The 24,417-nt window shown below is 34.6% G+C and overlaps 1 protein-coding gene across 4 annotated transcripts in view; it reads left to right on the top strand.

The window, feature by feature from the left end:
• Positions 1-24,206, top strand: part of EHBP1 (EH domain binding protein 1) — a 340,642-nt gene extending 316,436 nt beyond the window's left edge. For 3 of the 4 annotated variants that reach the window (XM_065929077.1, XM_065929074.1, XM_065929076.1), the window contains exons 20-23: positions 15,309-15,408; positions 16,534-16,607; positions 22,841-22,955; positions 23,130-24,206. In XM_065929077.1, the coding sequence (XP_065785149.1) occupies positions 15,309-15,408; positions 16,534-16,607; positions 22,841-22,955; positions 23,130-23,220 (380 nt within the window). In that variant the 3' untranslated portion in view covers positions 23,221-24,206. The remainder of the gene's footprint in view (positions 1-15,308; positions 15,409-16,533; positions 16,608-22,840; positions 22,956-23,129) is intronic. The other variant, XR_010662331.1, reaches the window with a different exon arrangement.
• Positions 24,207-24,417: the final 211 nt, after the last annotated feature.

Below are 24,417 nucleotides of genomic sequence, written 5' to 3'. Positions count from 1 at the left end.
ACCGTGTCAAACAATTGATTCTGTCACATCCTTGATTAGCAGAGTCATAGCCAGGTGGAAGAACAGTGAGCCAGGGCCCAGTTCTTCAAAGTCTCCATATGAACCTTCTCTCCAGTGCTCCTGTCCACTAGGTACCAATGTCCATCTGTCCTCCATTACTGTATCATAACTACAGGAGAGGCTTTTCTTCCATTCTTAGTCCTCAGCATACCTTCAGCTGAAAACATTAGGCTCAACCCCACCAGTGGTGAGTTGGGACCCTGACAGGGAGAAGGATAGCCAGAATCCCATTCTACCATACTATGTTCATTCCTGCTCATGAACCCAGCTTCGTGACTATGAACTTCAGTTCCCACTTTAATAGAATGAGGCTTTAATACAGCTTGAAAAATAAAAATTGGAGGAAAGAACCTAATTTTAATTATCATAAAGGGTGAAATTTATTAACCTTTATGTCTTGTGATTTTCATTCATTCATTCAACAAATATTTTTTTGAGCCTTATTATACCTCAGGCACTATACATTGAGTTAAACCCTGGTTAGTGAAGTGAATATAATTAGTTCAGATTTTCTCACACTGAGCCAAAGTTGATATGGTATGGCAGCCCAAGAGGATTGTGAGAATTAAATTAGATACCTTATATCAATCATTTTTACAGTGCCTGGTGCATATACAGAGTTCAATAAATGTCAGCTATTATTATTTATATAATTCTTTTAATACCTGTTTGTCAAAAGTCTCCTTTGAAATAAAAAATACCAAAAGATGAAAAGCACTAATATTTTGAGAATATCACCATCAAACACTAATTAAATATTTATAATGAGATTGTTCTCTTTGCACATTTATGCATTTTATTATTATGTATTACATGTACTGGAATATTCCTTTGATTATTGAGAAAGATCAATCATGAATAAAATACAGTGTAAATAGTAAAGTTTGTTTTAAAATGAAAGTTTAATTTTAAGGTGCTTACCTTGCTTTTGCCCTTGACTTTTCTATACCTTCTATTTTAAAAATTGGTAATATTCCTAAACACTTTTCTTTCTACAGTTTTCTTCCTTATGTAGTTAAAAGAAAAATTAAAACAGTTGTACTTTCAGAATTTTTTTACTCTTACAATTTGTTCAACTAATCCAAACATCTTTAATATCCGGTTCTATCTGCTTTCATTATTTGTATTATTTAAAGAAGGAAACTATATAAATTATCTTTAGAAGTAGTAGCACGCAACCGTGGTTGAATCATTCTAGTGCATGCAATAGATACTGGATCCTAGGATTTCTAGAAAGGAATCTCAATTCAGAACGTTAAGAACCCCCTAAAGTTCTCATTTCTAACATTGGTTTCTTTTCTCCTTGGCACGCACTATATGTCCCAGCTTTTTACTATATATATATACACAGTCTGAAGGTGACTTTTTCATCTGCTGACTCATGTTTGTTCATTTATCGAGAGGAACAAATGTATGTAATATCTGCTAGTGATATTTAGAAAGTATTTTCCACTACTAGAAATTTTGAATTGGAAATATAAAATATAATTTTCGAACCTAAAGAAGTATCACATCACCATAATTTTCAATTTGGAACATGTCTATTGCCTAAAGTGAGGTACATCCTTATTCTAGACTGCAATAAAATTTTTTAACACTTAAAAAGTAGAAATTCCAGGAAAATGTGTTTTTCTCAGCAACTATCTATGAAACAAAATTTAGGCATTTGAACTGATTTGGCAGCAACATGTTTTTTTTCTGAATGCGAAATTAAATTTGTGTAATGTCATGCCAATGCTAAAATAACATCTTATACATGGAATATCATCATTTCTTTTAAAAAAACGACTCAGTGCCTTATTTTTGAAAGGACTAAGACAGTGGTTCTCAAACTTTTATCTGCATTTAGAAAAACACCTGAGGAGTTTGTGTAAACTACAGAGCCCAGGCCCTGCCTAACCAATTCTGTTTCAGGGGATCTGTGGTGGAGCCCATATTCCAGGAATTCTAACACAGGTGATCTGCAGAGCACATTTTGAGAAACAAGGGGCTAAGATGTGCTAAGCTCACAGTGTTACAAGTGCTAAAGGAAGTAACACAACAACATAGGGATTTCAGAGCACAGACATGAAAACCAGCAAGATGCCAGCTAGAATCTGGGTGGTGTTGGATAAGTTACTTATCCTCTCTGAGTCCATATTTCTTCTGTTAATTTTTTTTTTAAAGACCAATGAAACCTATTTTAGAAGGTTATTGGGAGTCTAAAATACATTACTACAGATGTAGATAAAATTTACGTAAGAGTCCTTAGCACAGAGCCTGGCAGAGGGTTAGCACTCAATATGAAAGTAGCTGCTGCCATCAGTCATGGTTTTGTTATTGTTTCTACCTTTACTTTAAAATTTTCCTTTGCTTTTAAGTAATCTGCTTGTCCCTCATTCTAACTCTTTTCTTCCCTCAAAACACACACTTATGCATGCATGTGCATGTTCTTTCTACCAAGAAATGCTTGAAGAACTGGTTTAGCAATTTGGCATAAGAATGGAAAGTTGTTGGGTTTTTTCTTTTTTTGTTGTTGTTTTTAATCCTTGTCTTATATATAAAAACTAACTGATAAAGTTTCTGTGAACATTTTCACAACTAAATAAATAACTAGGAGAGAGCCTTAGGTATTTTGCTATTCCCTTAACCTATATAAATTTCATTGAATTGATATACTAGTTTTATAGTTTTGTGAAGTACATACAGAAATAAACAACCTAAGTGTTGTATTTGAGAAATTCGTTTTAGGACATCCATGTAAGAACCAACTTTGTAAATGCATGTTCGGCTCTCCTGTTTCATCTTGATGCTATCCTAAGAAGTTTAACCAAAATTTCATAATTTGATTTAACAAAGAATGACATCAGAAATGGGTAAGCATATGTGAATTGCCTCCCTATTCCAGAGTCAAAATCAAGGTAGTTTATTGAAGGATATAAGCTCTATTCCAACACCATTATCCTCACCTTTCCAGATGGAAACATTTTTCTCAAAAAATATAGATGTTCATGTCCAGAGACAACTAGATACTTACTGTTTCTTGTTAAGTCTTCCTCATCTTTGAGATAGAACTATCTAATTGAATAGCAGTGAACCTAACTTTTATTGTTGTGCAGACTTCCCAGAGTTCTGCTTTTAAATCATTGTTCATTCCGTAGTAGAGACATTGCCAGTTCTTCCAGTGGATTGTAAATTATTATTATTTAGCTTTTAGTTATGCTTTTAACATTCTTCATAGGCCTCTAGGTACATCACATAAGAAAACTAAACATATAGTCATTGCATCTGTTCCCTGTTCCCACATGTCACTTCTAAGCTGGAATGTGAAAGGCATTCATCCACTCAGAGGAACTATTTCCTCAGGAAAAGCTTATAATAGAAATTAAGGAAAAACCATTGAGCTGATATCTGTTTTTAAAATTAAATTAGATATTTTAAAATGCTTCATATTACTGATTAATTTGTAATGCTTATTACTGAATAGTTTTTTTTTTTCTGTAAAGGTTTTCTTTTTTTGTTTTAATGCAGGGGATTTGGATGAATGTTGTAGAAAGAGGAAGATTAACCAAAATTGTATAGTTATTTTTATAGCTTCATGACCTGAAAGGATAAAGTTTGGTACACATATGTATATATAAACAGTTATTTTTCTGACAAAGGACAATAGATATTACCATCAAAATAAGAGTATATGAATTAGTTTTCCCCTTTGTTTTTATGCTGATGACATTGAGTGGGAGATGATAAGGTGAATTCACAGTACTCAGAGTTATGAAGATCCAACTTGTGAGTGTCCTCTGCATTTACTGACTGGTTATATACTTTACCCACCCAAAGTCACCCAACCCCACTCCCCCAGTGCCTGTTCACTCTGAATTAATAGCACCACTTGGTGGCCAAAGCTAGGAACTGAGTAAAGTGCCAACATTTCTTCCCTCCAGCATATTATCCTCCATTAATGCTTCTGAGCTGGCCTTGGTCACCACTGTATTTGTTATGCTCTTAAAGACTCTAGTTCTTCAAGGAAAGCTAAAAATGTAAGTCAAGGACATTACTTATGCTGATACTTTTTAATTAAAAAGTTAAGTTTTTCTAAATTTCATTGATTTTAAAAAATAGAAATAGTTTTTTATCTAGGAGATAAGAATAACCTACCATATAAATAATCAAAATAGTCATAAAAATTTCAATTTCTCATGAGGATAAAATAAAAGGGAGCCCCAAATTTAAAACTTTTAATACTATTTGCCTTTTTAAAATACTGCTTATTTTGAATCTAAGTAAAAGTTTAAAGGACTGAACATTGCAAAATTGTCAGTGTAGACTAAGTAGCAGTTTTGCTAAATTTTGAAATAAATAATATTAACAGGCACGTCATAAGAACTAAATAGATTTGGAATTGACCATGGTTTTGGGTGGGAATGTAGATTGTGTTTTCGATGTGATTGATCTGACCTTTTCTAAGTGAGCTTAGCTTCCCTGGTTGCTCAACTGGTAAAGAAGCCACCTGCAATGCAGGAGACCCCTGTTCGATTCCTAGGTTGAGAAAAATCCCCTGAAGAAGGATAGGCTACCCACTTCAGTATTCTTGGGCTTCCCTGATGACTCAGACAGTAAAGAATCTGCATGCAATGCGGGAGATGTGGGTTCAATCCCTGGGTTGGAACGATACGATGGTGGAGGGCATGGCAACCCACTTCAGAATTCTTGCCTGGAAAATACCCATGGACAGAGGAGCCTCGCGGGCTACAGTCCATGGGGTCGCAAAGAGTCAGACACGACTGAGTGACTCAGCACACAGCACAGCTTTGAAACAAAGAGAGAGGATGTGCAACACAGCAGAAGGACATACAGGTGGCTGCTAGAGCAAGATTTACATATATTTATATAAATGTCATGTAAGATTTATGCCAGAATCCGAGAGGGAGTATTGGGGAACATGATGTTCTTCAGTCTGATGGGTATCTGGGGAGTTCCCTGGCAGACCAGTGGTTAGGACTCTGTGCTCTCACTGCTAAGAGCCCAGGTTCAATCCCTGGTTGGGGAGCTAAAATCCCACAAGCCACATGACACAGCCCAAAAATAAATGAAAGATATTTTAAAATGTGTATCATGATAAAGAGTAAATTGAATATGTCCTTAAAATTAAGTTGAGAAATATGAAAATAATTTTATCTTAGGTAAGTCTAGAGATCCTGAGTCACATGTTAGATTTTTATTTTCTCTGAATTTCTGACTGAAGGAACTGCTATTAGCAAGAGAACTTTGGGGATAGACTTAACAGAGCATGTGTAACCTTGGAAAGGGGACTGTTTTCCTGGAGAATTTACATTGGAGTAGCTCTTTTAAGAACAAAAAAAAAATGAATAATGGATAGTTGCTAGGCTTCCATACTTAAGGGGAATGAAAAATATGGAATGATGATAGAATGCAGTTTGGATGATTGGTCCAGTAAAATAGATTCCTAAAGACATTAGACATGTCACGCTCAATGGAACATCTTAAGACTTGCGCCAATTTCCCCAGTATGTTTACGTCTGTGAGTAGGCCTATCTGATTGCACAGGCAGTCAAAAACTGTGAGAGTTTGCCAGGAAGAATCACCGTGCCTTACTCCAGTCAATAATCGTAGGTATGTCAGATAGTCAGGGAGGATCCTGAAGCTTGAAGAATGTGGATCCTTACTGTTGTGTGTGTGTGTATGTGTAGAGAGAGAGAGAGTATAGCAACCACCATTATACTACTATATATAGCATTTATTGTAGACCAGGCACTATTCTAAGTACTTTATATTTATTGACTCACTTAATCTTAACAAAATCCTGTGAAGTAGATTTGTTATCTCCACTTTGCAAATGAAGAAACTGAGGCATAGGGATCTTAAGTAATTTACCCAAATTGCCACAGCTCTTAAAGAGCAGAACTGGAACTTGAATGCACCCTGATAATCTAGTGATAGGTAGAGTATTCTTGTCTGGCCATTTTCATTGAAGGATGTCTCAAGGGCTCAAATGGGATCAGAGTAGTTTGTAGTTGCCCAAGAAGGTACATGGGTCTATCCCAGGGAGCCCCTGTTTCTTGAAGACATCATGTACTAACCTATAATTCAGGTATCTTATGGACATATCTGCATAGGACGAAAAGCTGAATCCCCTTGACACTCCTCGATGACTGCTCTGAGGTCATTGTTAAGTCTCCGTGACCTACACAGGAAGAATAAACAAAATACCCTCTACTAATGGGTGAACTTGTTTGTTTGTCAGAGGTTTAAAGGTTTGCTTTTTGTTTGGGTGTTTTGTTTTGTTTTTTCTGCTTTAGATATCAGAGTCATTCTGAAGACTTGTCACAGTTGGCCTGAATTCTAAATAAAAGGCCTATTCTGATTAGACTGTTTACCTATGAGTGTCAAGTAGAGTGGCTGAGAACAGTGGTTCACAAAACAGACTGCCTGGATTTGAGGCCTAAGTTCCTCCACTAACTAGCTCTATTACTTTAGGTAAATTATATTAATATAACCTCATTAAATATTTGATGCTATTATCATAATCATCATTATGATTATTATCCCCAGCCTATGAGACAGTTATTGGTTGTCAGCCATCTGGTGAGGGAGTTACATGACATAGAGCATCCTTGAGACACTTTTCTTTCCAAGGCTTTAGGAAGCAGCACTATGGACACAAGTCTATCATGTCTCTGTCTTTGTGAAGAGAATGGCTCCACTGGGAAGGCTGAAGGGCATTGGATGAGGTAGTATAATGCTGAAACTCAAACTATTCACCTGGTCTGGTGTTGAAAAACACCATTTGTTACATTTGACTTGAAGTGTCATGTAATTGTCGAACCCCTGTGCAGGTTAAAAGACTGCTGGAGATGGCTCTGCAGTGTCCTGTTTTCATTAGGCATCTCTGTTTACAGAATAAATGTGGACATAGGCTAGGAGGGGATAGGCCTAATTCCCTTTAGCTCTCCCTCACTGAATAAAGGTTTCTAAGAAGATCCATAAGGAAAGATATACCCCAGTGTTGCCTGGTTACCTGAACCCAAGCATGATCAAACAAGGTGTAGAGAAGAAGTTACTGTGCATGTATCATGTTAGAGGTTGAACTCATCATCCCTTACTGGAAACTGGAGGCTCTGATGACACCCTGCTATGATTTTTTTAAGAACATTTCAGGACTAAGCAACATGGGGTTACCTAAAAGAGTAGCTGATTGGCTGCATAATCTTGAGAGAAACAATTTATTAGAAGCTATTTGGAGCATATCTACCTGATTTGTCCTTCTATATTTTAAAAATTGAATATATTTTCCACACTTTCAACAGAATCAAATCTCATTCTTACCTGGCATTTCGTAAATCATCTTTTTTATTGATATTGCCAATTTCATAAGCTGATTTAACAGTGCTGTGTTTTTAAAATCAAAATCTCTTCCTATAAAAATGATGAAAACTTACTGTCTCTGAAGACCTTTTGCTCTACAAACATTTGGTTTTTCTTGTTAAGGGATTTCTTTTATTAAATTTATATTAATTTGTACTTCAAATTGTCATTTTGTCCTTTATTTTAATAACTAGTAAACTTTTCGGTGTATCCTATTAGTCTGTAATTTTCAATCTTAAAACTTAACCTCTTTCACTTTTGGTTATTAAGTAGTATTTCATGATCTACTTTGTTCTTGAATCTCTAAAATCCATTGCAAATAACTAGACTGTCATTACCTGGAGCATAGCCACGCTACTGTATCACCATAGCTATGACAGTCTTCTATGCAGCTGTAACACTGAGATGGAAAAGGGCATTCACTTTTGTTTCCAGCTGCAGAGATGAGTTTGTACTGATTCACTCACATTTCTCACCTATCTCACTTATGACCGATGACATACTAATTATACTAACTATGGACTTTCTTATGACTTATGAATATTTAAAATATAATTTGTGTCCACGTAGATGCTTAAAAGTTCATCCTCACTCCGGGTCTCCCTGATTATGTGTCTGTCTCCAGACTAAACTTCACACCCTTTTGAGGGCAGGCACCATACTTTGGTCATCTTTCCATCTCCAATTGTCAGCTCAGTGCTGCCTCACCATTATCCTCTTCCTCATCATTATCACAGCTAGCATTTTTAGTCTTGGGCACTGTGCTAAGGACTTCACATGGATTTTTCTCATTTAATTCCTCCATCACCCATGAGGTAAGTAATGTGATTATGCTTATAGAGAGGGAGACTGAGGTTTGGAGAGATTAATTAGTCTAAGATCAAGGGACTCCAAGTCATTTTTTTTTTTAACTGAACTGGAAGAAAAGCCACTTGGGATACAAATTCAATGTTTATCTTCTTTGCATCTTATTCAGAATGACAGACCTAACCAGCCACAGAAACTATAGATGGTATACATTTATAAAGTATACTTAGCCCTACCAGAATTTATATTCTTATCCACAGGAGTTTCTCAGGATTAAGGTAAGTAAGCATTCATAAAGGTAGTCTACAATTTATAAGAGGTCTTTATTCTATTAATAAAGTTCATCTTTATTAATGAGTCAAGTGCTTTTCCATAAAGTTCTTAAATCATGGATTGAGTTCCCATGACACTCCATAAAAACTACATGTCCAAATAACCTTAAAAAAGATGAACCTCCCAGTGAGAAGGTCTCCCCCAGAGATTTTGACTTACTTGAATATATAAAACTTTAGTAATATCTCTTATAACATTTAGCTATATATGCATATCTATTTTGTATAATTCATTTATTTATGGCTGTGCTGGGTCTTTGTTGCTGCATGAGCTCGTCTCTATTGCGGCAAGCAGAAGCTACTCTCTAGTTGCGGTGCAGGGGTTTCTTAGTGTGGTGGTTCCTTTTCTTGTGGAACAGGGGCTCTACGGTGCACACACTTCAGTAACTGGAACACTTGAGCTCAGCTGTTCTGGTTCCCAGTCTCTACGGCATAGGTTCAGTAGTTGTGGCACATGGGCTTAGCTGCTCCGCAGTATGTGGGATCTTCCCGGATCAGGGATGGAACTTGTGTCTCCTGCATTGGCAGGCAGATTCTTTACCGCTGAGCTACCAAGGAAGCCCCTATATATGTATTTAAAATCACATCTTAAAGTGCATTAATCTAGAAATAATGTCGGGACTTCCCTGGTGGTCCAGTGGTTAAGAATCTGCACTTCCAGTGCAGGGGGTGCAGGTTTGATCCCTGATTGAGGAACTGGGGTCCCACTTGCCAAGCAGTGCAGCCAAATGATAAAAATTTAAAAAACAGTTTTTTAATGAAAAAAATTGAAGTGTTTCTTTCACTTCCACTTTTCCAGAAATAATTTTATTTTACTCTTCATGATCATCTTTAACATTAATATCTCTGTCACTTCTAGGACCACCCTTTAAGTCATTGAGAGGGAGGAGGTAAAGAGACTGCCAGGTGCAGACCAAACAAAGGTTGGGGCTTCCAGAGAGGGGAGGTGTAAGCAGGGGAAGCTATCTTTCTGTAAGTGTGGCTCACAATTTAAGTTTTCCTCTTATTGGAGAATGCCCAGTTGATCCTCTAAGTAGACACTGGTCTATTTGGTTAAATGATGTGTATAAAAGTGACTCACTGTATTTTTTCTGATTTTACAGAATATGTTAAATGCACGTTGAAAAATACAGTTTCCGAGCTCTGTTTTGAGTGTTTTGAAAGTGAAAGTGTTAGTCACTCAGTCATTTGTGTCCGACTCTTTGCAACCTTGTGGACTTTAGCCTGCCAGGCTCCTCTGTCCATGGAATTCTCCAGGCAAGAATACTGGAGTGGGTTGCCATTTCCTCCTCCAGGGGATCTTCCCAACCCAGGGATCGAACCTGTATTGCAGATTTCCTCACATTGCAGGCAGAGTCTTTACCATCTGAGCCACCAGGGAAGTGTTTTGAATTTTGCCTAGTGCATATTTGTTGATAGGATAGTCATGCTTCATCTGAAATGTGGGTCATGCTAATACTTTTAAAGGCTCTTAGCACTGAAGTTATGGAAGCAACTCCATCCTACATGTAATTAAAAAAAAAAAAAAAACTAAACTGTAAATAAATACAATTTAATCAATTATTAATTTTTTTTTCCCATGATGATTATTTTCATGCTTTTTAGTTTATCTTTTTTACTATCTTAAGCGTGTGCTTAATTTACCTTTTGAGAAGTTGAGCACTGATTTTTGGCATAGCAAGGCTATTCAGACACTACCAAGAACTTGGCATAAGAAGATTGTTATTAATTTCTGGACTTTAGAAGTAGCTTTTTCTTTTGTATAAGTCTATGATGGAAGAGATTTGGTGAACTTGTCTATACCTCCTCCCGCATAGGTATGTGCATAGAAGTCTGTCAAATTTATCTGTAGAGGGATATTGCCGTGAATCTTTCCTCACACTTCGTTTTATCAAATGAACAAATCAAAGGTGTGTTTGAGAGAATATATATTAGTTTTTATTTTACTTCAACAAAAGGAGACAGGATTTTCACCAAAGTTTATATTATTAATACTATAACAAATATATCAAGCTGAGCAAATTGTTTTAAGACAATTGCTGCTGAAGACATCGGTAAGGATTATGGTTATTCATTTATGTTGATTGCTGTTTGAGGACATTTTTCGTGTAGAAACATTTATCAACTGGTTGCTTACATAGTAAAATTTGTTTTCATAATAAAGCTCTATTTCCTAAGTTTAAAATATTTTCTAAACTAGGGCACTGGAGTCCTATAGTAATATTGGCTTTGGAGCTCTTGTGTCCATGTCCCTGTATAACTGCAGTAAATTAATCTTTCTCATTCATGAAGTAAATCTACCAGACTTTATCTCCTTTGTTATTAAAGTGTTTCTCTGGTACCTGTTAGTTGTACACATTCATGTGCATCTCTCTTGTAATGTATTAAATGTTTCAGAGGTCATCACACTCAGGTAGCCATAACATAGGGACAATTAGTAATGACAGCTTTTTTCTTTTTAATGTTGATTTGGCTTTGCTACATCGTGTCCTTCAAGGGCCACGTGATCAGGAGTCAGCCATCTCCACCATGGAGCTATGGCAAGATTTCAGCATTCTTTAATGTTTTCATGGTAGACAATCTTGAATTTGTGTGTATGTTCAACAGCACCTTCATCTTTGTGTTTTCATCTTCTGTTGAATTAATTTTCTGTTCCGTTAGAATTGTGTTCCTTGTTTTGCATTTATATAAGAATTCATTGTTCGAAAACACATCTTTCTAAATGGATAATAAGCTTATGGTGAAAGATTAATTAGGAAAGGTTAACTAGTAGACAGTTTTAAAAATATAATTCATAACTTTAAGGTTTTACCATCATTTTCCTTTTGTTCACTTTAAAATTTACACTGAAAATGCTGCTTTTGAAAAAGTAAATGAGAACTACATACACATTCCTGGGTGAAGGAATGAATTTTTAAGTGGAATTAAATCTTTTAATCATTTTGGGAAGGAGGAGATGGAATATAAAGGCAGATGTTAACTAACATTTATTTTATTAAGTATTTGTACTACATGTAGTGCTGTATTATTCTGCTTTGTATTAAGTAAGTTTTGTTAACTATGTGATAGGAAAAATTATTTGAAGTCATATTTACATGTGACTTTTCCTACTATTATTATTATGCTTCATTATTTAGTAATTTTTATAAATCATACTCTGGCTATCATAATTAAAAAGAGAAAACTGACAATAAGAGATTGTGTTGTTAGAAAGATGGTACATTCCAGGAGGCAGAATAAAAACCAGAATTCTGTAAGGAAATAAAGAAGAAAAAAATTACCAGAGACTGTATTAATTAGTCAATACTTTAAAATGTTAAGGTGATATTTTATTGATAGTATATTTATAATACACATGAGGCACTCTACTTTAAAATACAGTATAACAACCCAGCCGTGCTTTCACATTTTAGTAACTGTGTACTGAACTGTAGGATTTTGTCATTTTTTTAGTTTCAAAATGGTCTTCAGTAGTATAGGTCTTGAATTTTTCAGTTCTTGAAACTGAAAAAAATATTTAAATTTCAGCTTTGACTCTAAGGTGATAAAAATGTAGTTGTGATTACAAATTAAAGATAATTTTGAAAGCAAGATAATTAACTGGGTGAGTTTAAACAAGATAAAATGATTTATGGCCATTTTATAAAATAATGACAATCTTCATTTTAAGCTACAATGTAAAGTGCTTTATTCTGAGATTATGTATTGTGGCAGAAGCTAAAACTGCCTTTTTTCTAACAGTGCCAGAATACAACCTCTTTTTCTTTTTGCACTAACAAGACTGCTTTACCACCACAGCCCACTCTAAGTAATTAAATCAATCCTTTGTACTTACCGTATTCTCCTCTAGTGACGGTACTAGATCTGATTATATGCTTCATGCATATTCAAAGTACCGCACTGACAGCTCTTTAATGAGCTCTTACTTAATCAGTATGAACAATGTTCATCTTGTTCTTTTTTTTCCTCATGCATTAGAGCTAGGAACAGTTGGGAAAAATGAAACATCCAGCATTCATTTGAAAAATATATTGTACTTTGAAAAGTGTCTAAGCTGAGGAAGTTGCATTCTGCCCTTTAAAAGTCTGATGGACAAATTGGATTACTAGTATTGGATTAAATAACAAATGGTTGGAGGAGAAATGAGAAAAGCTCACTGTGATCACAGGCTTTAATATTTTTTGTTACTTATAAAGCTAAAGGGGTCTTTAACCAGTTATTAAAGTCAGGATTAATTTGTAATGGTTCAACTTACTGGCTTTTAAAAGCTTTTTAAATTTAAAAAATTTTAAATCCCTAAAAACAATAGTATAATGATGTATTAGAAGAAAATTTAATTTTTTTATTACTAGGCTAAGTATAGATTTCCATCATTGTGTACTATCTCAGATAAGGTGTTAGTGATGATTTAACCTCAAATATGTTTTTCAGTTAATTTATGTAATCTAGGTAGCACTGAATAGTATATCTTTAAATATTTCTTATTGTTTGGCTTATTCCCTTTTTAAACATGAGACTCTCCTCATTTCCTAATAATTAGGGAAGGTGCATCTTTTATTCTTATCTAGAAATCATAGGCATGAGTTAAACTGAGAATAACACAGTAGTACCACATCAATATTGTTGTTCTCAAGGAAGCAGTTTTCCATTGAAGAAAATGATGCTAATTTAAGAGTAGGTTAGATGCTTCTAGTATTAATGCCTGAAAGCCTGAAAGTTTTAATATGTGTATATTTTTAGAAATCACTGAGGTTATGAACACAAAAATTAAGTCTTTAATCAGAAAACAAAATATCATAAAAACGGCACCTATTAATATTGCACACATGTGTCATTTCACTGATCAAAAAGGCCTTCACCAGGGTACAATTGGCCTTTTTCCAAATTGCAAGCTTTTTCTCAGCTTTTTCTTTTTACTCTTTCTTCTTTTGTTGCTACCCAGGGATTTGTGCCTATCGCAGCCTATATCACATGACCAGTGTCAAGACATCACATGGTCCAAAGTGAATACAAAACCAGTTACCCTAAAAGAGAGATTAAAAATGCTGTAAAACAATAAAGACTTTTGTTCATACTCTAAAAGAATCTATCCCAGGTCTGCATCATATCATACAGTTTAACGGACTTTAATTTAATGAAAGCACATATCTCTCTTTTCCCTAATGATGAAAAACAGACATCTGATTTACAGGGATGCTCTGAAATACTGTTTAATCTTGCACACAGATCAGCTGTTTATATTCTATTTTCATTCTAAAACTTTCTTCAAATCTCTATTAATGTGGAAATAGTTAACTATGTCACATCCATAATTTATGCAAGTATTACAAGAATGAAGTAGATCTTTGAACAGCATGGCAACAACAAATCAAGGGCCCTTATGTTAAAGAAAAAAACCTGTATGTGTCCAGACAAGGTATATACCTGTGTGTGTGTTAGACATAGCTGCCTATGTGGTCTGGAAGAAGATATACTAAACTGTGATAGTACTTCTGGAGAAGGGAGGTAGATAGGCAAATCAGAGAGGGTGGGGTTGGTGAAAGAGGACTTGACTTTTAACTCAATTATGTCTCTGTATTGCTTGAATATTTTTTAATGGACTGGTAGTGTGTTTGAAAGTTAAAAGAAAATATCTAAAGAAGAAGAATAAAACTTAGGAAATTGACTAGGATATTTAGTCTTAGCCTGGGATATTTAATTTTTTTTGTTAGATATTTAAGTTAACCCTATGAATGTAGCTAGAAGTTGGACTGAAGTATTAAATAATGGCCTAGCAAAACAATAAACCAATCATGGATGAAATTCAGAAGAAAACAAAGTCAAATAATTATAAATTTGACTGGATACAATTTGAAGGCAGTTTGAAGGAAGAAGGTGGGCTATTAATATTTTTCTCAAGTATGATTGTGGCCTGCTTCTATATGAATAATACCAAATATACACTATATATTATAATCCTTTTGAGGGGAGGAGTAGTATGGATGATGGAATGGATATTAGGGAAAATGAATTTTAAATGTGTAATCAATAAATTTATAACCTGACATTTAAAATCATCTCTCTGCTCAAATGTTTTCTCATTTACTGAAGATTACTATGTTCTTTTTTCGCAGATAGATGTAAGTATTTTTGTAGCTTGGCCATTTACAATATATTTAAAACAATTTGTAAGTGTTTACCCTGTTAGGGATGATGAGTTCTGGAAATGTATATGCATGTATATATCTTTAGTTTACTTTCGGGGAGGAAAATAAGAAAAAAAGCAGGTCATTACAGGCGGAAGCTCTCACAAAATCTCGACTTCTCTGATCTTCCTGCTAGTCTTGTAATTCTCATAATGATTTTTAATGTGTTTTTTAATTAATTTATGTGTTTTTATCATGACCATATGTCTGTTAGCCTCATGAGTTCCTCATTGAAATATAATAAAGTCACCCTCTGGGAAGGATTTAAAAGTTGGAACACTTTTTTTTTTTAAATGTACATTAGTATGATCTGTAGATATGTTCAGGGAACTGAAATATACATGCTGAATAATACCTCCTTTAGAGGTTGGTTGATGAATTTTTAAATATTGATTCCTTTTTTCAGACCTTAATCTTACATATAAACTGTTGTAAACAGTTTAATTTGTACTATTGGGTTAGCTAAAATATGTTTCATGTTAAAAAAAAAACAAGACTTGCACTGAACTATTATTTGGCTTATAAAATAGAAAAAACAATAACTCTTCTTAAATTATAGGAAGGAACACAGAAGAAGAGGAAGCTATGATGCAGGAGTGGTTTATGCTAGTTAATAAGAAAAATGCTTTAATAAGAAGAATGAACCAGCTCTCTCTCCTGTAAGTATTTATCACTGCTTGTTTTTCCTACAACATTGAGAAATCTTAGACTTAGCTCTATCATTGTCTTTCTTGGGATTTCAAATTTATTAGGCTTAATTTTTTTCCTTCCTAGAGATTATATTTTATATAAAAATAAAGTTTAAAATACTATATAACCAGTTTTTATTTGAAGAGTAATAGTTTTAAAATAGAGTATTAGATACTGAAAAAAATGTACTTATTATACTGAAAGGCAAGTCATGTAAATAATTTTGGGGTTTAAGAAATCACTTGTGCACAAAAAAGGATGTTTGGTTTATATTAAGGAGAAAAAGAAATAAAGCTGAAGTTTATTTAACATCAAATTTTCAGTTAAAAATTAAATAATTCTTAATAAGGACAAAAGTACCTTTATATTCTACAGATAATGTTACCCTAAATTTTGGGATAAAAGATTAATAATTTACACAGAAGTGACCTTTTTATGACTCCAAGAATTACAGTAAAATGGAGACTAAACCAAATGTAAGCATTCTCAAGTCTTTAGCATTTAGTTCACATAGGACTTAATGCTTGTCCCTTTTTCTCACTAGCAGTATTCTTATATTATGCCACCTAGTGTGGGAAGAAACAGGTTTACATTTTATTTTAGCGAAAACCTCTATTTTTGTCATTTCTGCAATGCCTTAACGTAATAGAAGAATTATGAAGTGCAGAACTTAATTAATCCTGATTTTTTTATTGTCTCTATATTAAATTTGCACTGCTAGTACTCTCATGTTTCTTGTACTCTTTTCACGTGGAGTTCTAGACAAAAAGGTGTTTATTGACAGTTATGAAAAATAATTTTATGAAATAACTTTATACCTGGCACTTAAGACAAGAAGCGCTGAAGAATGAGATTACTTATCCACAGATTAAAATATACTTTTGTGCAACTCAAAATTGAAGGAAAGAAATAATACCATTAGTAAGTATTCAACCTGAGGAAGGTTTTAGGTTTGTGTATCATTTGTTTTGAGTAGCTTAGAGTTAAAGAGAAAAGTCAGTTATGAGTCCTAAAATCAATGTAACCTAAAGGTTTTTTTAAGTGTTTAATGATTTAGTAATTAGCATATTGATGAACTTTTGCAACTTGCCTAGGGAAAAAGAACACGATTTAGAACGAAGGTATGAGCTGCTGAATCGGGAATTGCGAGCAATGCTAGCCATTGAAGGTAAGAGGTGCCATGGCCCAGTGAGGTGTGTAAAGGGTCAGTTGTCAAAGAGATTTAAAGAGTGTAATACACTTCGGTCTCACTAGGTGTGGTCTGACTGGGGACCTACAGGAGTTCCAAATAAATGTCTTAGATTTAGAAACCAATAGTCATGTAAAACCTTAGGACCCTAATTCAGATCATCATTTTGTTCACTATTAAACATAAAATTGTAAGCTTAAAAGTCCATTAAATAGAAAATATAAGTAGTTAAATGATTTCCTTTTATGTGCAAGCTAAAGTTGCTTGCACTGCAGAGGTTTGAGAAAGATTCATCATTTTGATTTTTCACATTCAGATTCTAAATTTTACCTTAATATTTAATTGATGCCCATATAAATATGTCACTGTCCAGTCTTCTATAGTTCTTGAGATTCCAACTCTTATTAAGTAAATAGTCAAGCAAAGATTCAGGCAGGCATATGAGATAAATTCAACACTTTCACACATTATATGAAGTTTTAAATGAATAACATATATAGTAATTCTAAATATGGTTCATAATATCAATAAACATCAACTGGCTTAAGTATGGCATTTATTATATATGGTTATTTTTTTTAATTCTTTGGTATTTTAGAATGCTGTTCTCCTTATACCTTTTAGTTGAAAATGTCTTATAGTTCAAAGATGTCTTCTTAAGAGCTAATCCTTTGGGCTCTGTAAAATGGACCTTTTGTCTAATCAATGCAAATTGATTTTCCTATTCTATATTGACCTCTTAACCTACTTGACTGTCCATGGTAATTTCTTTCTTCACCTGATAAGGTACCTGATGTATAAGAAGTCAATTATAATTAGTTCGGAAACTAGAAATTTAAGTTTATAAGAGAAAGTCAAATGAAACCATATATTTTTTAAATAGTTTAATTAATATTGTTATTAAATAAAACACATGCTGTTTATCCAAATACTATCTTCTACATTTATAGAAGCTTTATTTTTACTTTTATATTCTTAATATCATTTGATAACTATGATATTTGTATATCCTAATATAGAAATTAGATTTACTTTATTTAAAAGGCTTCAGATTACTAATTTTCTTCAAGTGGCTGTCAAATTATACCACTAATGACTATAAAATTTGTCAAAATTATTTAAGAAGTTCCATGAAACTTGCCATTGAAATAAAATGCACACATATACTAAATGGTATTTTTCCTCTTGATACAATTTTTGTTGTCATGGTATAGTCTTTAAAAGAGATTGGAAAGCTTAACAGTCATTTGAAAAGTAGGTATAGCAAATTCTATTTATATGATATTTATATGTATAATATAAAATATGTGTGTATAATGTATGTATAACTCTTATAGTTTATTCTTTATAGATTCATTATGCTCAATACAGAATATTACAGTTTTTTAAAATTTACTCTCTCATGTATAGTAAGTTAAATCATCCCTAAGATGCAGCTTGATACAATACAGTTGACTTTTAAAAGGCAGATCCTGCTTCTATTCCAAAACCACTATTATTACCATATAGTACCGTCTTTAAGGAGGACCATGATACGTACAAAACATCCCAGTTTCATTGGCAACCTATCCCTATGTAGTAGACCTTCAGTCTTAATCAAATAATGTAAAATTTTTCTGCCTGATCCTCTTGTACACATGAAAGAACAGTAGAAAGTATTTTTGAAGAAGAGGGAAAAAAAGAATGTTTTTCTTTTCAGATACCTTTAATGCAATTGTTACTTTTTTTAGGATTTGTTTTGTTTTATTTTTTAATTAATGCTATTGTCCCATATCTGATTGTGCCTTAAATCTCTCAGCCAGTTTCTGTTGTTGGTTGACAGGGAAAAGAGGCTTGAGGAAAGAAACAGCCTGTTGATTACAAATAAAGACACTTTCTCAGAGAAAGGCCTGCTCCACTAGCCTAGGCAATATGTGACTGTCCTAAAGAAATTCTGGTCATCATGATTATCAGTTCTTTGAAGACAGTGTCCTCTGAGCCAGCCCTTAGAATGGACACACATGCAGTTCAGTAGTCTCTTGGAGCATTAAATCACCACAGAAAAACACATGAACAGGCAACACTAATTGGTTTTGTTTTGCTTTCCTTTGTTTTAAAGTTCCTTTCTCTTTTTTTTCCCATCTCTTCTTCTTAGTAGCCATGAGATGTTTTTCATAATAAATAAACTAAAATATTTTCAAATAAATCTGCTAGTGAAACCATTCACCAGGAGAAAGCACAGAATATTAATAGCCATAGCACAATGAAAGAAATATTAACAGCTTGGTTTGAGAGCAAAATAATAATAATAATAACATTCAATATATCCATTCTTTGGATAATCCAAAGAATCCATAATCACTTTGGCCTTTTTTTACCTTTTTCTTTTCCCCTGAGGTGTTTTCATTGCAGGAGTTTCACTCTACTGAGCTAAGTTGCAGGATCCTTTAAGCTAACAAACATCTTTCAGATACTTTCCTATAGTTTTTTTGTTCCAGATTATTTAATGCCCCCTCAGGAAAGATAAATTCATTTCTGCACACATTGGGGTGGGCTTTTGGAAAGTGGTGTGTTCATTTTCTGCACAAGAAATGGATCTTCTCTAGGATTTTGTACATCTTGATTTATTCTTGGCTTAGAGTTTGAAGTGGGTGCTCTTCTAAAGGGATTTATGCATAGGTTCACTATTTTTGTAGTTATGGCTTATATGATAAGCTTTTTATATTTAAAATCAATATGTAATCCTGTGGAGGAGCTTATCCCCTAAAACCCCATTTGTAAATCTATTTTAGCTTTGTTACACAGCACAGCCACAGTCTTCCATAGATTGATTAGGTACAGCGGTAGAATCCTATCAAATGGCCTGCTCTGATGATGATGCAAACTCTTTCAGGATTGCTAGTTGACTGGAACTAAAGATAAGACTTGACTGCAATCCCCCAATGTGCTCTTTACAAAACTAGTGTTAATTTTCATCAAAGTGCCAGGCTTATTTATAGTGGCAAGGTTGAAGGTTTACTAGAAGAACTTTAGGTCCTTTCTATTAAAGTGTTTATAGGTATTTCTTTGCCTTTTTTCCAAGGTAATTATCAACTTCAGCAAATAAACTGAATCGGGGAATGAATAATTGGCCCTATATATAAAAAAAGAGTTTTTTGAATTAACGAAACAGCTCAGTGCAGATAGACATAAACAGAATCTCTTTATTTCAACACTTTGGCTCAAATGCAGCATCAAAACTTAATCCTATTTGTTGTGAGAGGATATGGCTTTTGTAGCAAAAGTACACTGGAATCTTTAAATTAATCAGAACCCACATTGTAGTCTGTCCAAGCCAAAGTCAGTGCATCTGGCTAGCTGTTATAGGTGAGTAATCCTTTCTTAAAATGTATAACAGGTAACACATAAACTTACATTCAGGCTTTAAAAACACGACATTATATCTAGGTGAAGCTATTTAAAGGGGATTTAAATTTTTTTTTTTAATTTAGGCCTTGAACATACAAATGTGAATCTTGATCAGTTTGAAAGATGTTATTAAATTTTTTTAATTCATCAAAATTTAACTTCCCAAATTACCATTGTGTATAAATTTACTCCTGTGAGAAAACAAACCCAAAGTAAAAGTAGTTTTGCTGGTGTAAAATCTACTCACTGCACATAGCTTTTTTTCCCCCCACAATATGACTAATTATTTGTAGATAGATATTAATGTGATAATGACAGATTTAATATGAAAAATCCTATAAGTGTATGCTGAAATATTTAAAATTTAATGTCAGTTAAATTTGTAAGATGATGAAAATTACCTAAATATTCATAACTTAAAAAATGTTTTTGTTACAGTTATGGGAAATGTCATTATTGAGCTAGGAGAAGATTAAGATTTTTAAAACCATTCAATACTTAAGGGACGAAAAACTTAAAATTTTCTCTCATCCATATTGTTAAAACCTTATTTAAAAAATAATTAAAGAAATCTTGATATCTCTAATTATTAATTAAAACCTTAAAAGTGGCTGGCCAAGTATAGAGAAGGAATAATTTAATTAAGATTATGTCATTAAAATTATTTTCTTAGTTTAAAAAATTTTGTAATTTTCAACTTAATTATATGTCTTGAGTTTATAGTGGAGAAATTTTATTTCCCAGTATTAAAGCTCATCAAGATGTTTTGGAAGTAAAGAATTATAAATTAAACTTATAATCAGAATGATGTCTTGAGGTCAGAAATGGAAAAATTATTTATCAAAGTTCGTAATCTTAATAATTATAAAATTTAGTTACAAATCTTTTACAAATTTAGCAGTTTTTCTCAGAGTTAATACTTCTAGAACTATAGTTACCTGAAATCAGACCAGATGACCTTTAAGATCTTTCCAACCTGGAGAGTCTATTAATTTATCTGCTGTAGTAGAATGAAACTGATTAAGAACAAGAACCAGATTAGAAAATTGTCCAGCATTCCTGACCTCAGTTGCATTTAAATCTAAGGAATAAAATTGTGATAGATATGGCTTTTCTTCAGTTTTGGTGTTTCGTTATTATTTTTTAAATTCTTACATTCAGAAAAAAGCTTTCCATAGAAATAGTTCATTTCTCTCTATGCAATTGAGCACTTTTTAAAATAAGAATGTAATGTGACCGATTATTTAATGTACCTATTTGTGTGATGTTTTGTATCAAATGAGGATAATTAATATATGGCATGTTTAATATATATGTGTGTGTACGTATTTGAGCTTATAGTGGTAGAAATAGTGATAAAATAGAATATTCTAGTTTTTTGCTGCTATTCTATCCTTTATTGCACGATGATGCATCTAATTTTTAATTTGTAAATACGAGATAGAATTCCCTCTAGCTCCATTTGCTTTCATAAAGCTGCTGAGCAGTTTGCTGTCTTGAATAAATTCTGCTTTGGAGGGGGTCGGGGGGATTTGAACCAGCGCATTCTTGTGCGGTTTGTGAAGATTCACATGGTAACCAGCGGTGTGCATTGTTAGGTTTATCTGAATAAGCACCAGCCATGTGAGTTTTAACATGATTGCCCAGGGCAATGGAGAGAGAAGAGAGAAACCAGAAAGGATTGCACTCCTCTGTTTTTTGGAAAGTGCGTTTGCTGGGGGAGGGAGCTACAGGAGTCAGTGGCCAGGGTATTTTTTTTTCCCCCAAGCTGGTGTCCTGTTTCCCTTTAGGTCCTCATTTGTTCGGCTATCTGCCTCATCATCTACTTCTTCTTTTCATTGTTTACCTTCCTAATGAGGGAGGCGGGGTAGACTGGGGGTTGATTGACAGCTACAAGCCCTTGCAGTCTGGCCAGAGAGCAGTTGGCTTTGGTTTCAAAAGTGCTTTAAATGTTCGATTTGGTCCTGTTTTTATTAAACGAAACTGCTGCTCATCTTAAGGAAATTATCAGACCAGCAAAGATTAGGAAATATATTATTGGGGCCTAAAATCTTCAAAAAACTGCCCCTACACATGGAAAGAACACGGCCTATCGGATTTTCCAACCTTAACATGGGGTTTCAAAAAGAAGTATGTAATTTTTCCTTTGCAAAAGTGCTTTGATTTGAAACCACGCAGCAAACCTCTCCAAAAGAAAACTGGCTGTGATGCGATCGAGAGCTGCAGTGTAATATTGCAGAGCAAATTTATTTTTTACTTCAAAGAAAAATGCTAATTAGCCGATTCACTACTTTTAAAGTTATTGTGAAGCATATGGCGCCCAGTGTGAGATACATCCAACTGCTAAAATAGAGCGGAGAGGAAATTAGCGAAGAATGGGCTGTATGGAGTGAGCTTGGGGGTGGGGGAGGAGGATAGGTTCTCAGGCAGATTCTCTAGCCTTTTCAGGAGGATTTTATCGCCCATCTCTGCTTCCCGCCTCCTCATTTACCCACATCCCCCACCACCAACCCTCCGGCTGACCTCTTCTGGGCCTCCAACTCTCCCTCCCCCACTTGGGCTGAAATCAGGTGCGCGCCTCCGGCTGGCCACCGGCACACACCTGGTCTCGTGAAGGCTTCAACCCGGCCATAGCTGTCTCTTATCTACGGAAAATACTTACAAAGTAGGGTTTGAGGGGTGAAATCCTCACCACGACGGCCAAACGCCCCGTGAAACACTACTAGCTAGTGGCTCTGTGATATGTTTTGCACAGAAATAAAAGGGAACTGGAAAAGGCGGGAAGGGGAGGGTAAGGTGGGTAAGGAGCCTCCTGTCCTCTGCAGACTGGCAGAAGACCGAGGCCCAGAAGCGACGCGAGCAACTCCTGCTGGATGAACTGGTGGCCCTAGTGGACAAGCGCGACGCGCTCGTCAGGGACTTGGACGCGCAGGAGAAGCAGTAAGTGGGTGGTGGGGTCGGGGAGTTCTATCCAGAGGTCTCCAGTGGACCGAGGCAGTCTCCCCCTGGCCCCGCAGTCCTGGTTCCCTCTGGGGCTTGGAATTAGGAGCGAGAGGGGAGTGCCGCACTGTCCTCGACGAAGAAAAATAATTTGGTTTCCTGTTTGATTTCCAGGGCTGAAGAAGAAGATGAACATTTGGAGCGAACTCTGGAGCAAAACAAAGGCAAGATGGCCAAGAAAGAAGAGAAATGTGTCCTTCAGTAGAAACCGGACCAGACCAACATTTTATTAGCTTTGGGTTCCCCAGACCATAAAAGAAAAAAGTCATTCTCGTTGATTTAAAACTTTTAACATTTTGTTTGACTGGATTGTACTTCTTTACCACCACCACCCCTTTTCCTCCCTCCTTTCCAGATTTTGTACAGAACTCCGAAATAGCTTTGTTTAAGGGTTTTTTGGTGTGAATTAATCATTTCCTTGAAATCATGTGAAGTAGATTTGCACAGACATCTTGTGAGTGATTGGTATTGGGAGTGTTCAAGAAACTGTTCAAAGAAAGAAAACTCTTCCCTCATTATTTTCCCTCATTTTTTGATGGAGGAAAATTTTAAAACATTTTTGTTGTTGTTGTTGATATTGTCGTTAATAGCATAATGAGGGGTGGGAGGGGGCTTAAGAGGGAGGGATAAAGAAAATGTCATGAATGATTTTTTTCCAGTTCTGCCATATGTAACACTGAGTCTGTTACCTAAATTTTATAGTTAGATCATATTCAATTTACTTATTAAACTGTGTTCTGTTTACCAGTGGGATTTTCTGCAGTTGTTTTACATTTCACTGTAAAGATAATAGAGTACTTCTCCTCTGCTTTCTTCAGAGGGTGGCCTTTTAACATAGCCTGAGACAAGTCCTATGATTTGAAGGTGAGCTGTAAGAATGGGACTAGTTGACAAGCATCAGTTTACAAAGACAGTCTTATCATCTGAGAATGCACCATCTTTTTCTCTGGATAATTATTTATTACATCTAGCTTGGTTCCCACATTTTGTTGGGTCTCAAAATTGGCTCAAGAATGCTGTTATTATTTATTCTGTATTGATAAAAATCTGTCTTGCCATTATTGAGTAAATCCTCCAATTAATATTTTCTTTTCTAGCATAGCACTGTCATTTTTTTTGTGAAAATGGTTATCTGTTTATTTATTACAATACTGAGTCATATATAAATTTTCAATAAAAGCAGAAACTTTCTTACCTTAAACACTGCTGCTACTTCTTTGTAATGAAAACTTGACACTGGTTTGAGAGAAGTTTTTGTATTCATAAGACTCTTCATGTGGGAAAAAAAAATGGTCCTCTTGAATGCAGGGCAGGATACTGGGCTGTATTTGGATCTGAATAAGTTTACACCCCAAAGGGGCCCTGCTGACACACCAATGTGAATTGAAAAGCAATTGGTCAT

The sequence above is a fragment of the Muntiacus reevesi genome, chromosome 3, assembly GCF_963930625.1.
Source record: "Muntiacus reevesi chromosome 3, mMunRee1.1, whole genome shotgun sequence".
NCBI classification, from domain to species: domain Eukaryota; kingdom Metazoa; phylum Chordata; class Mammalia; order Artiodactyla; family Cervidae; genus Muntiacus; species Muntiacus reevesi.
The sequence above is the reverse complement of the archived record's forward strand: the minus strand, read 5'-3'. Positions and strand labels throughout refer to the sequence as shown.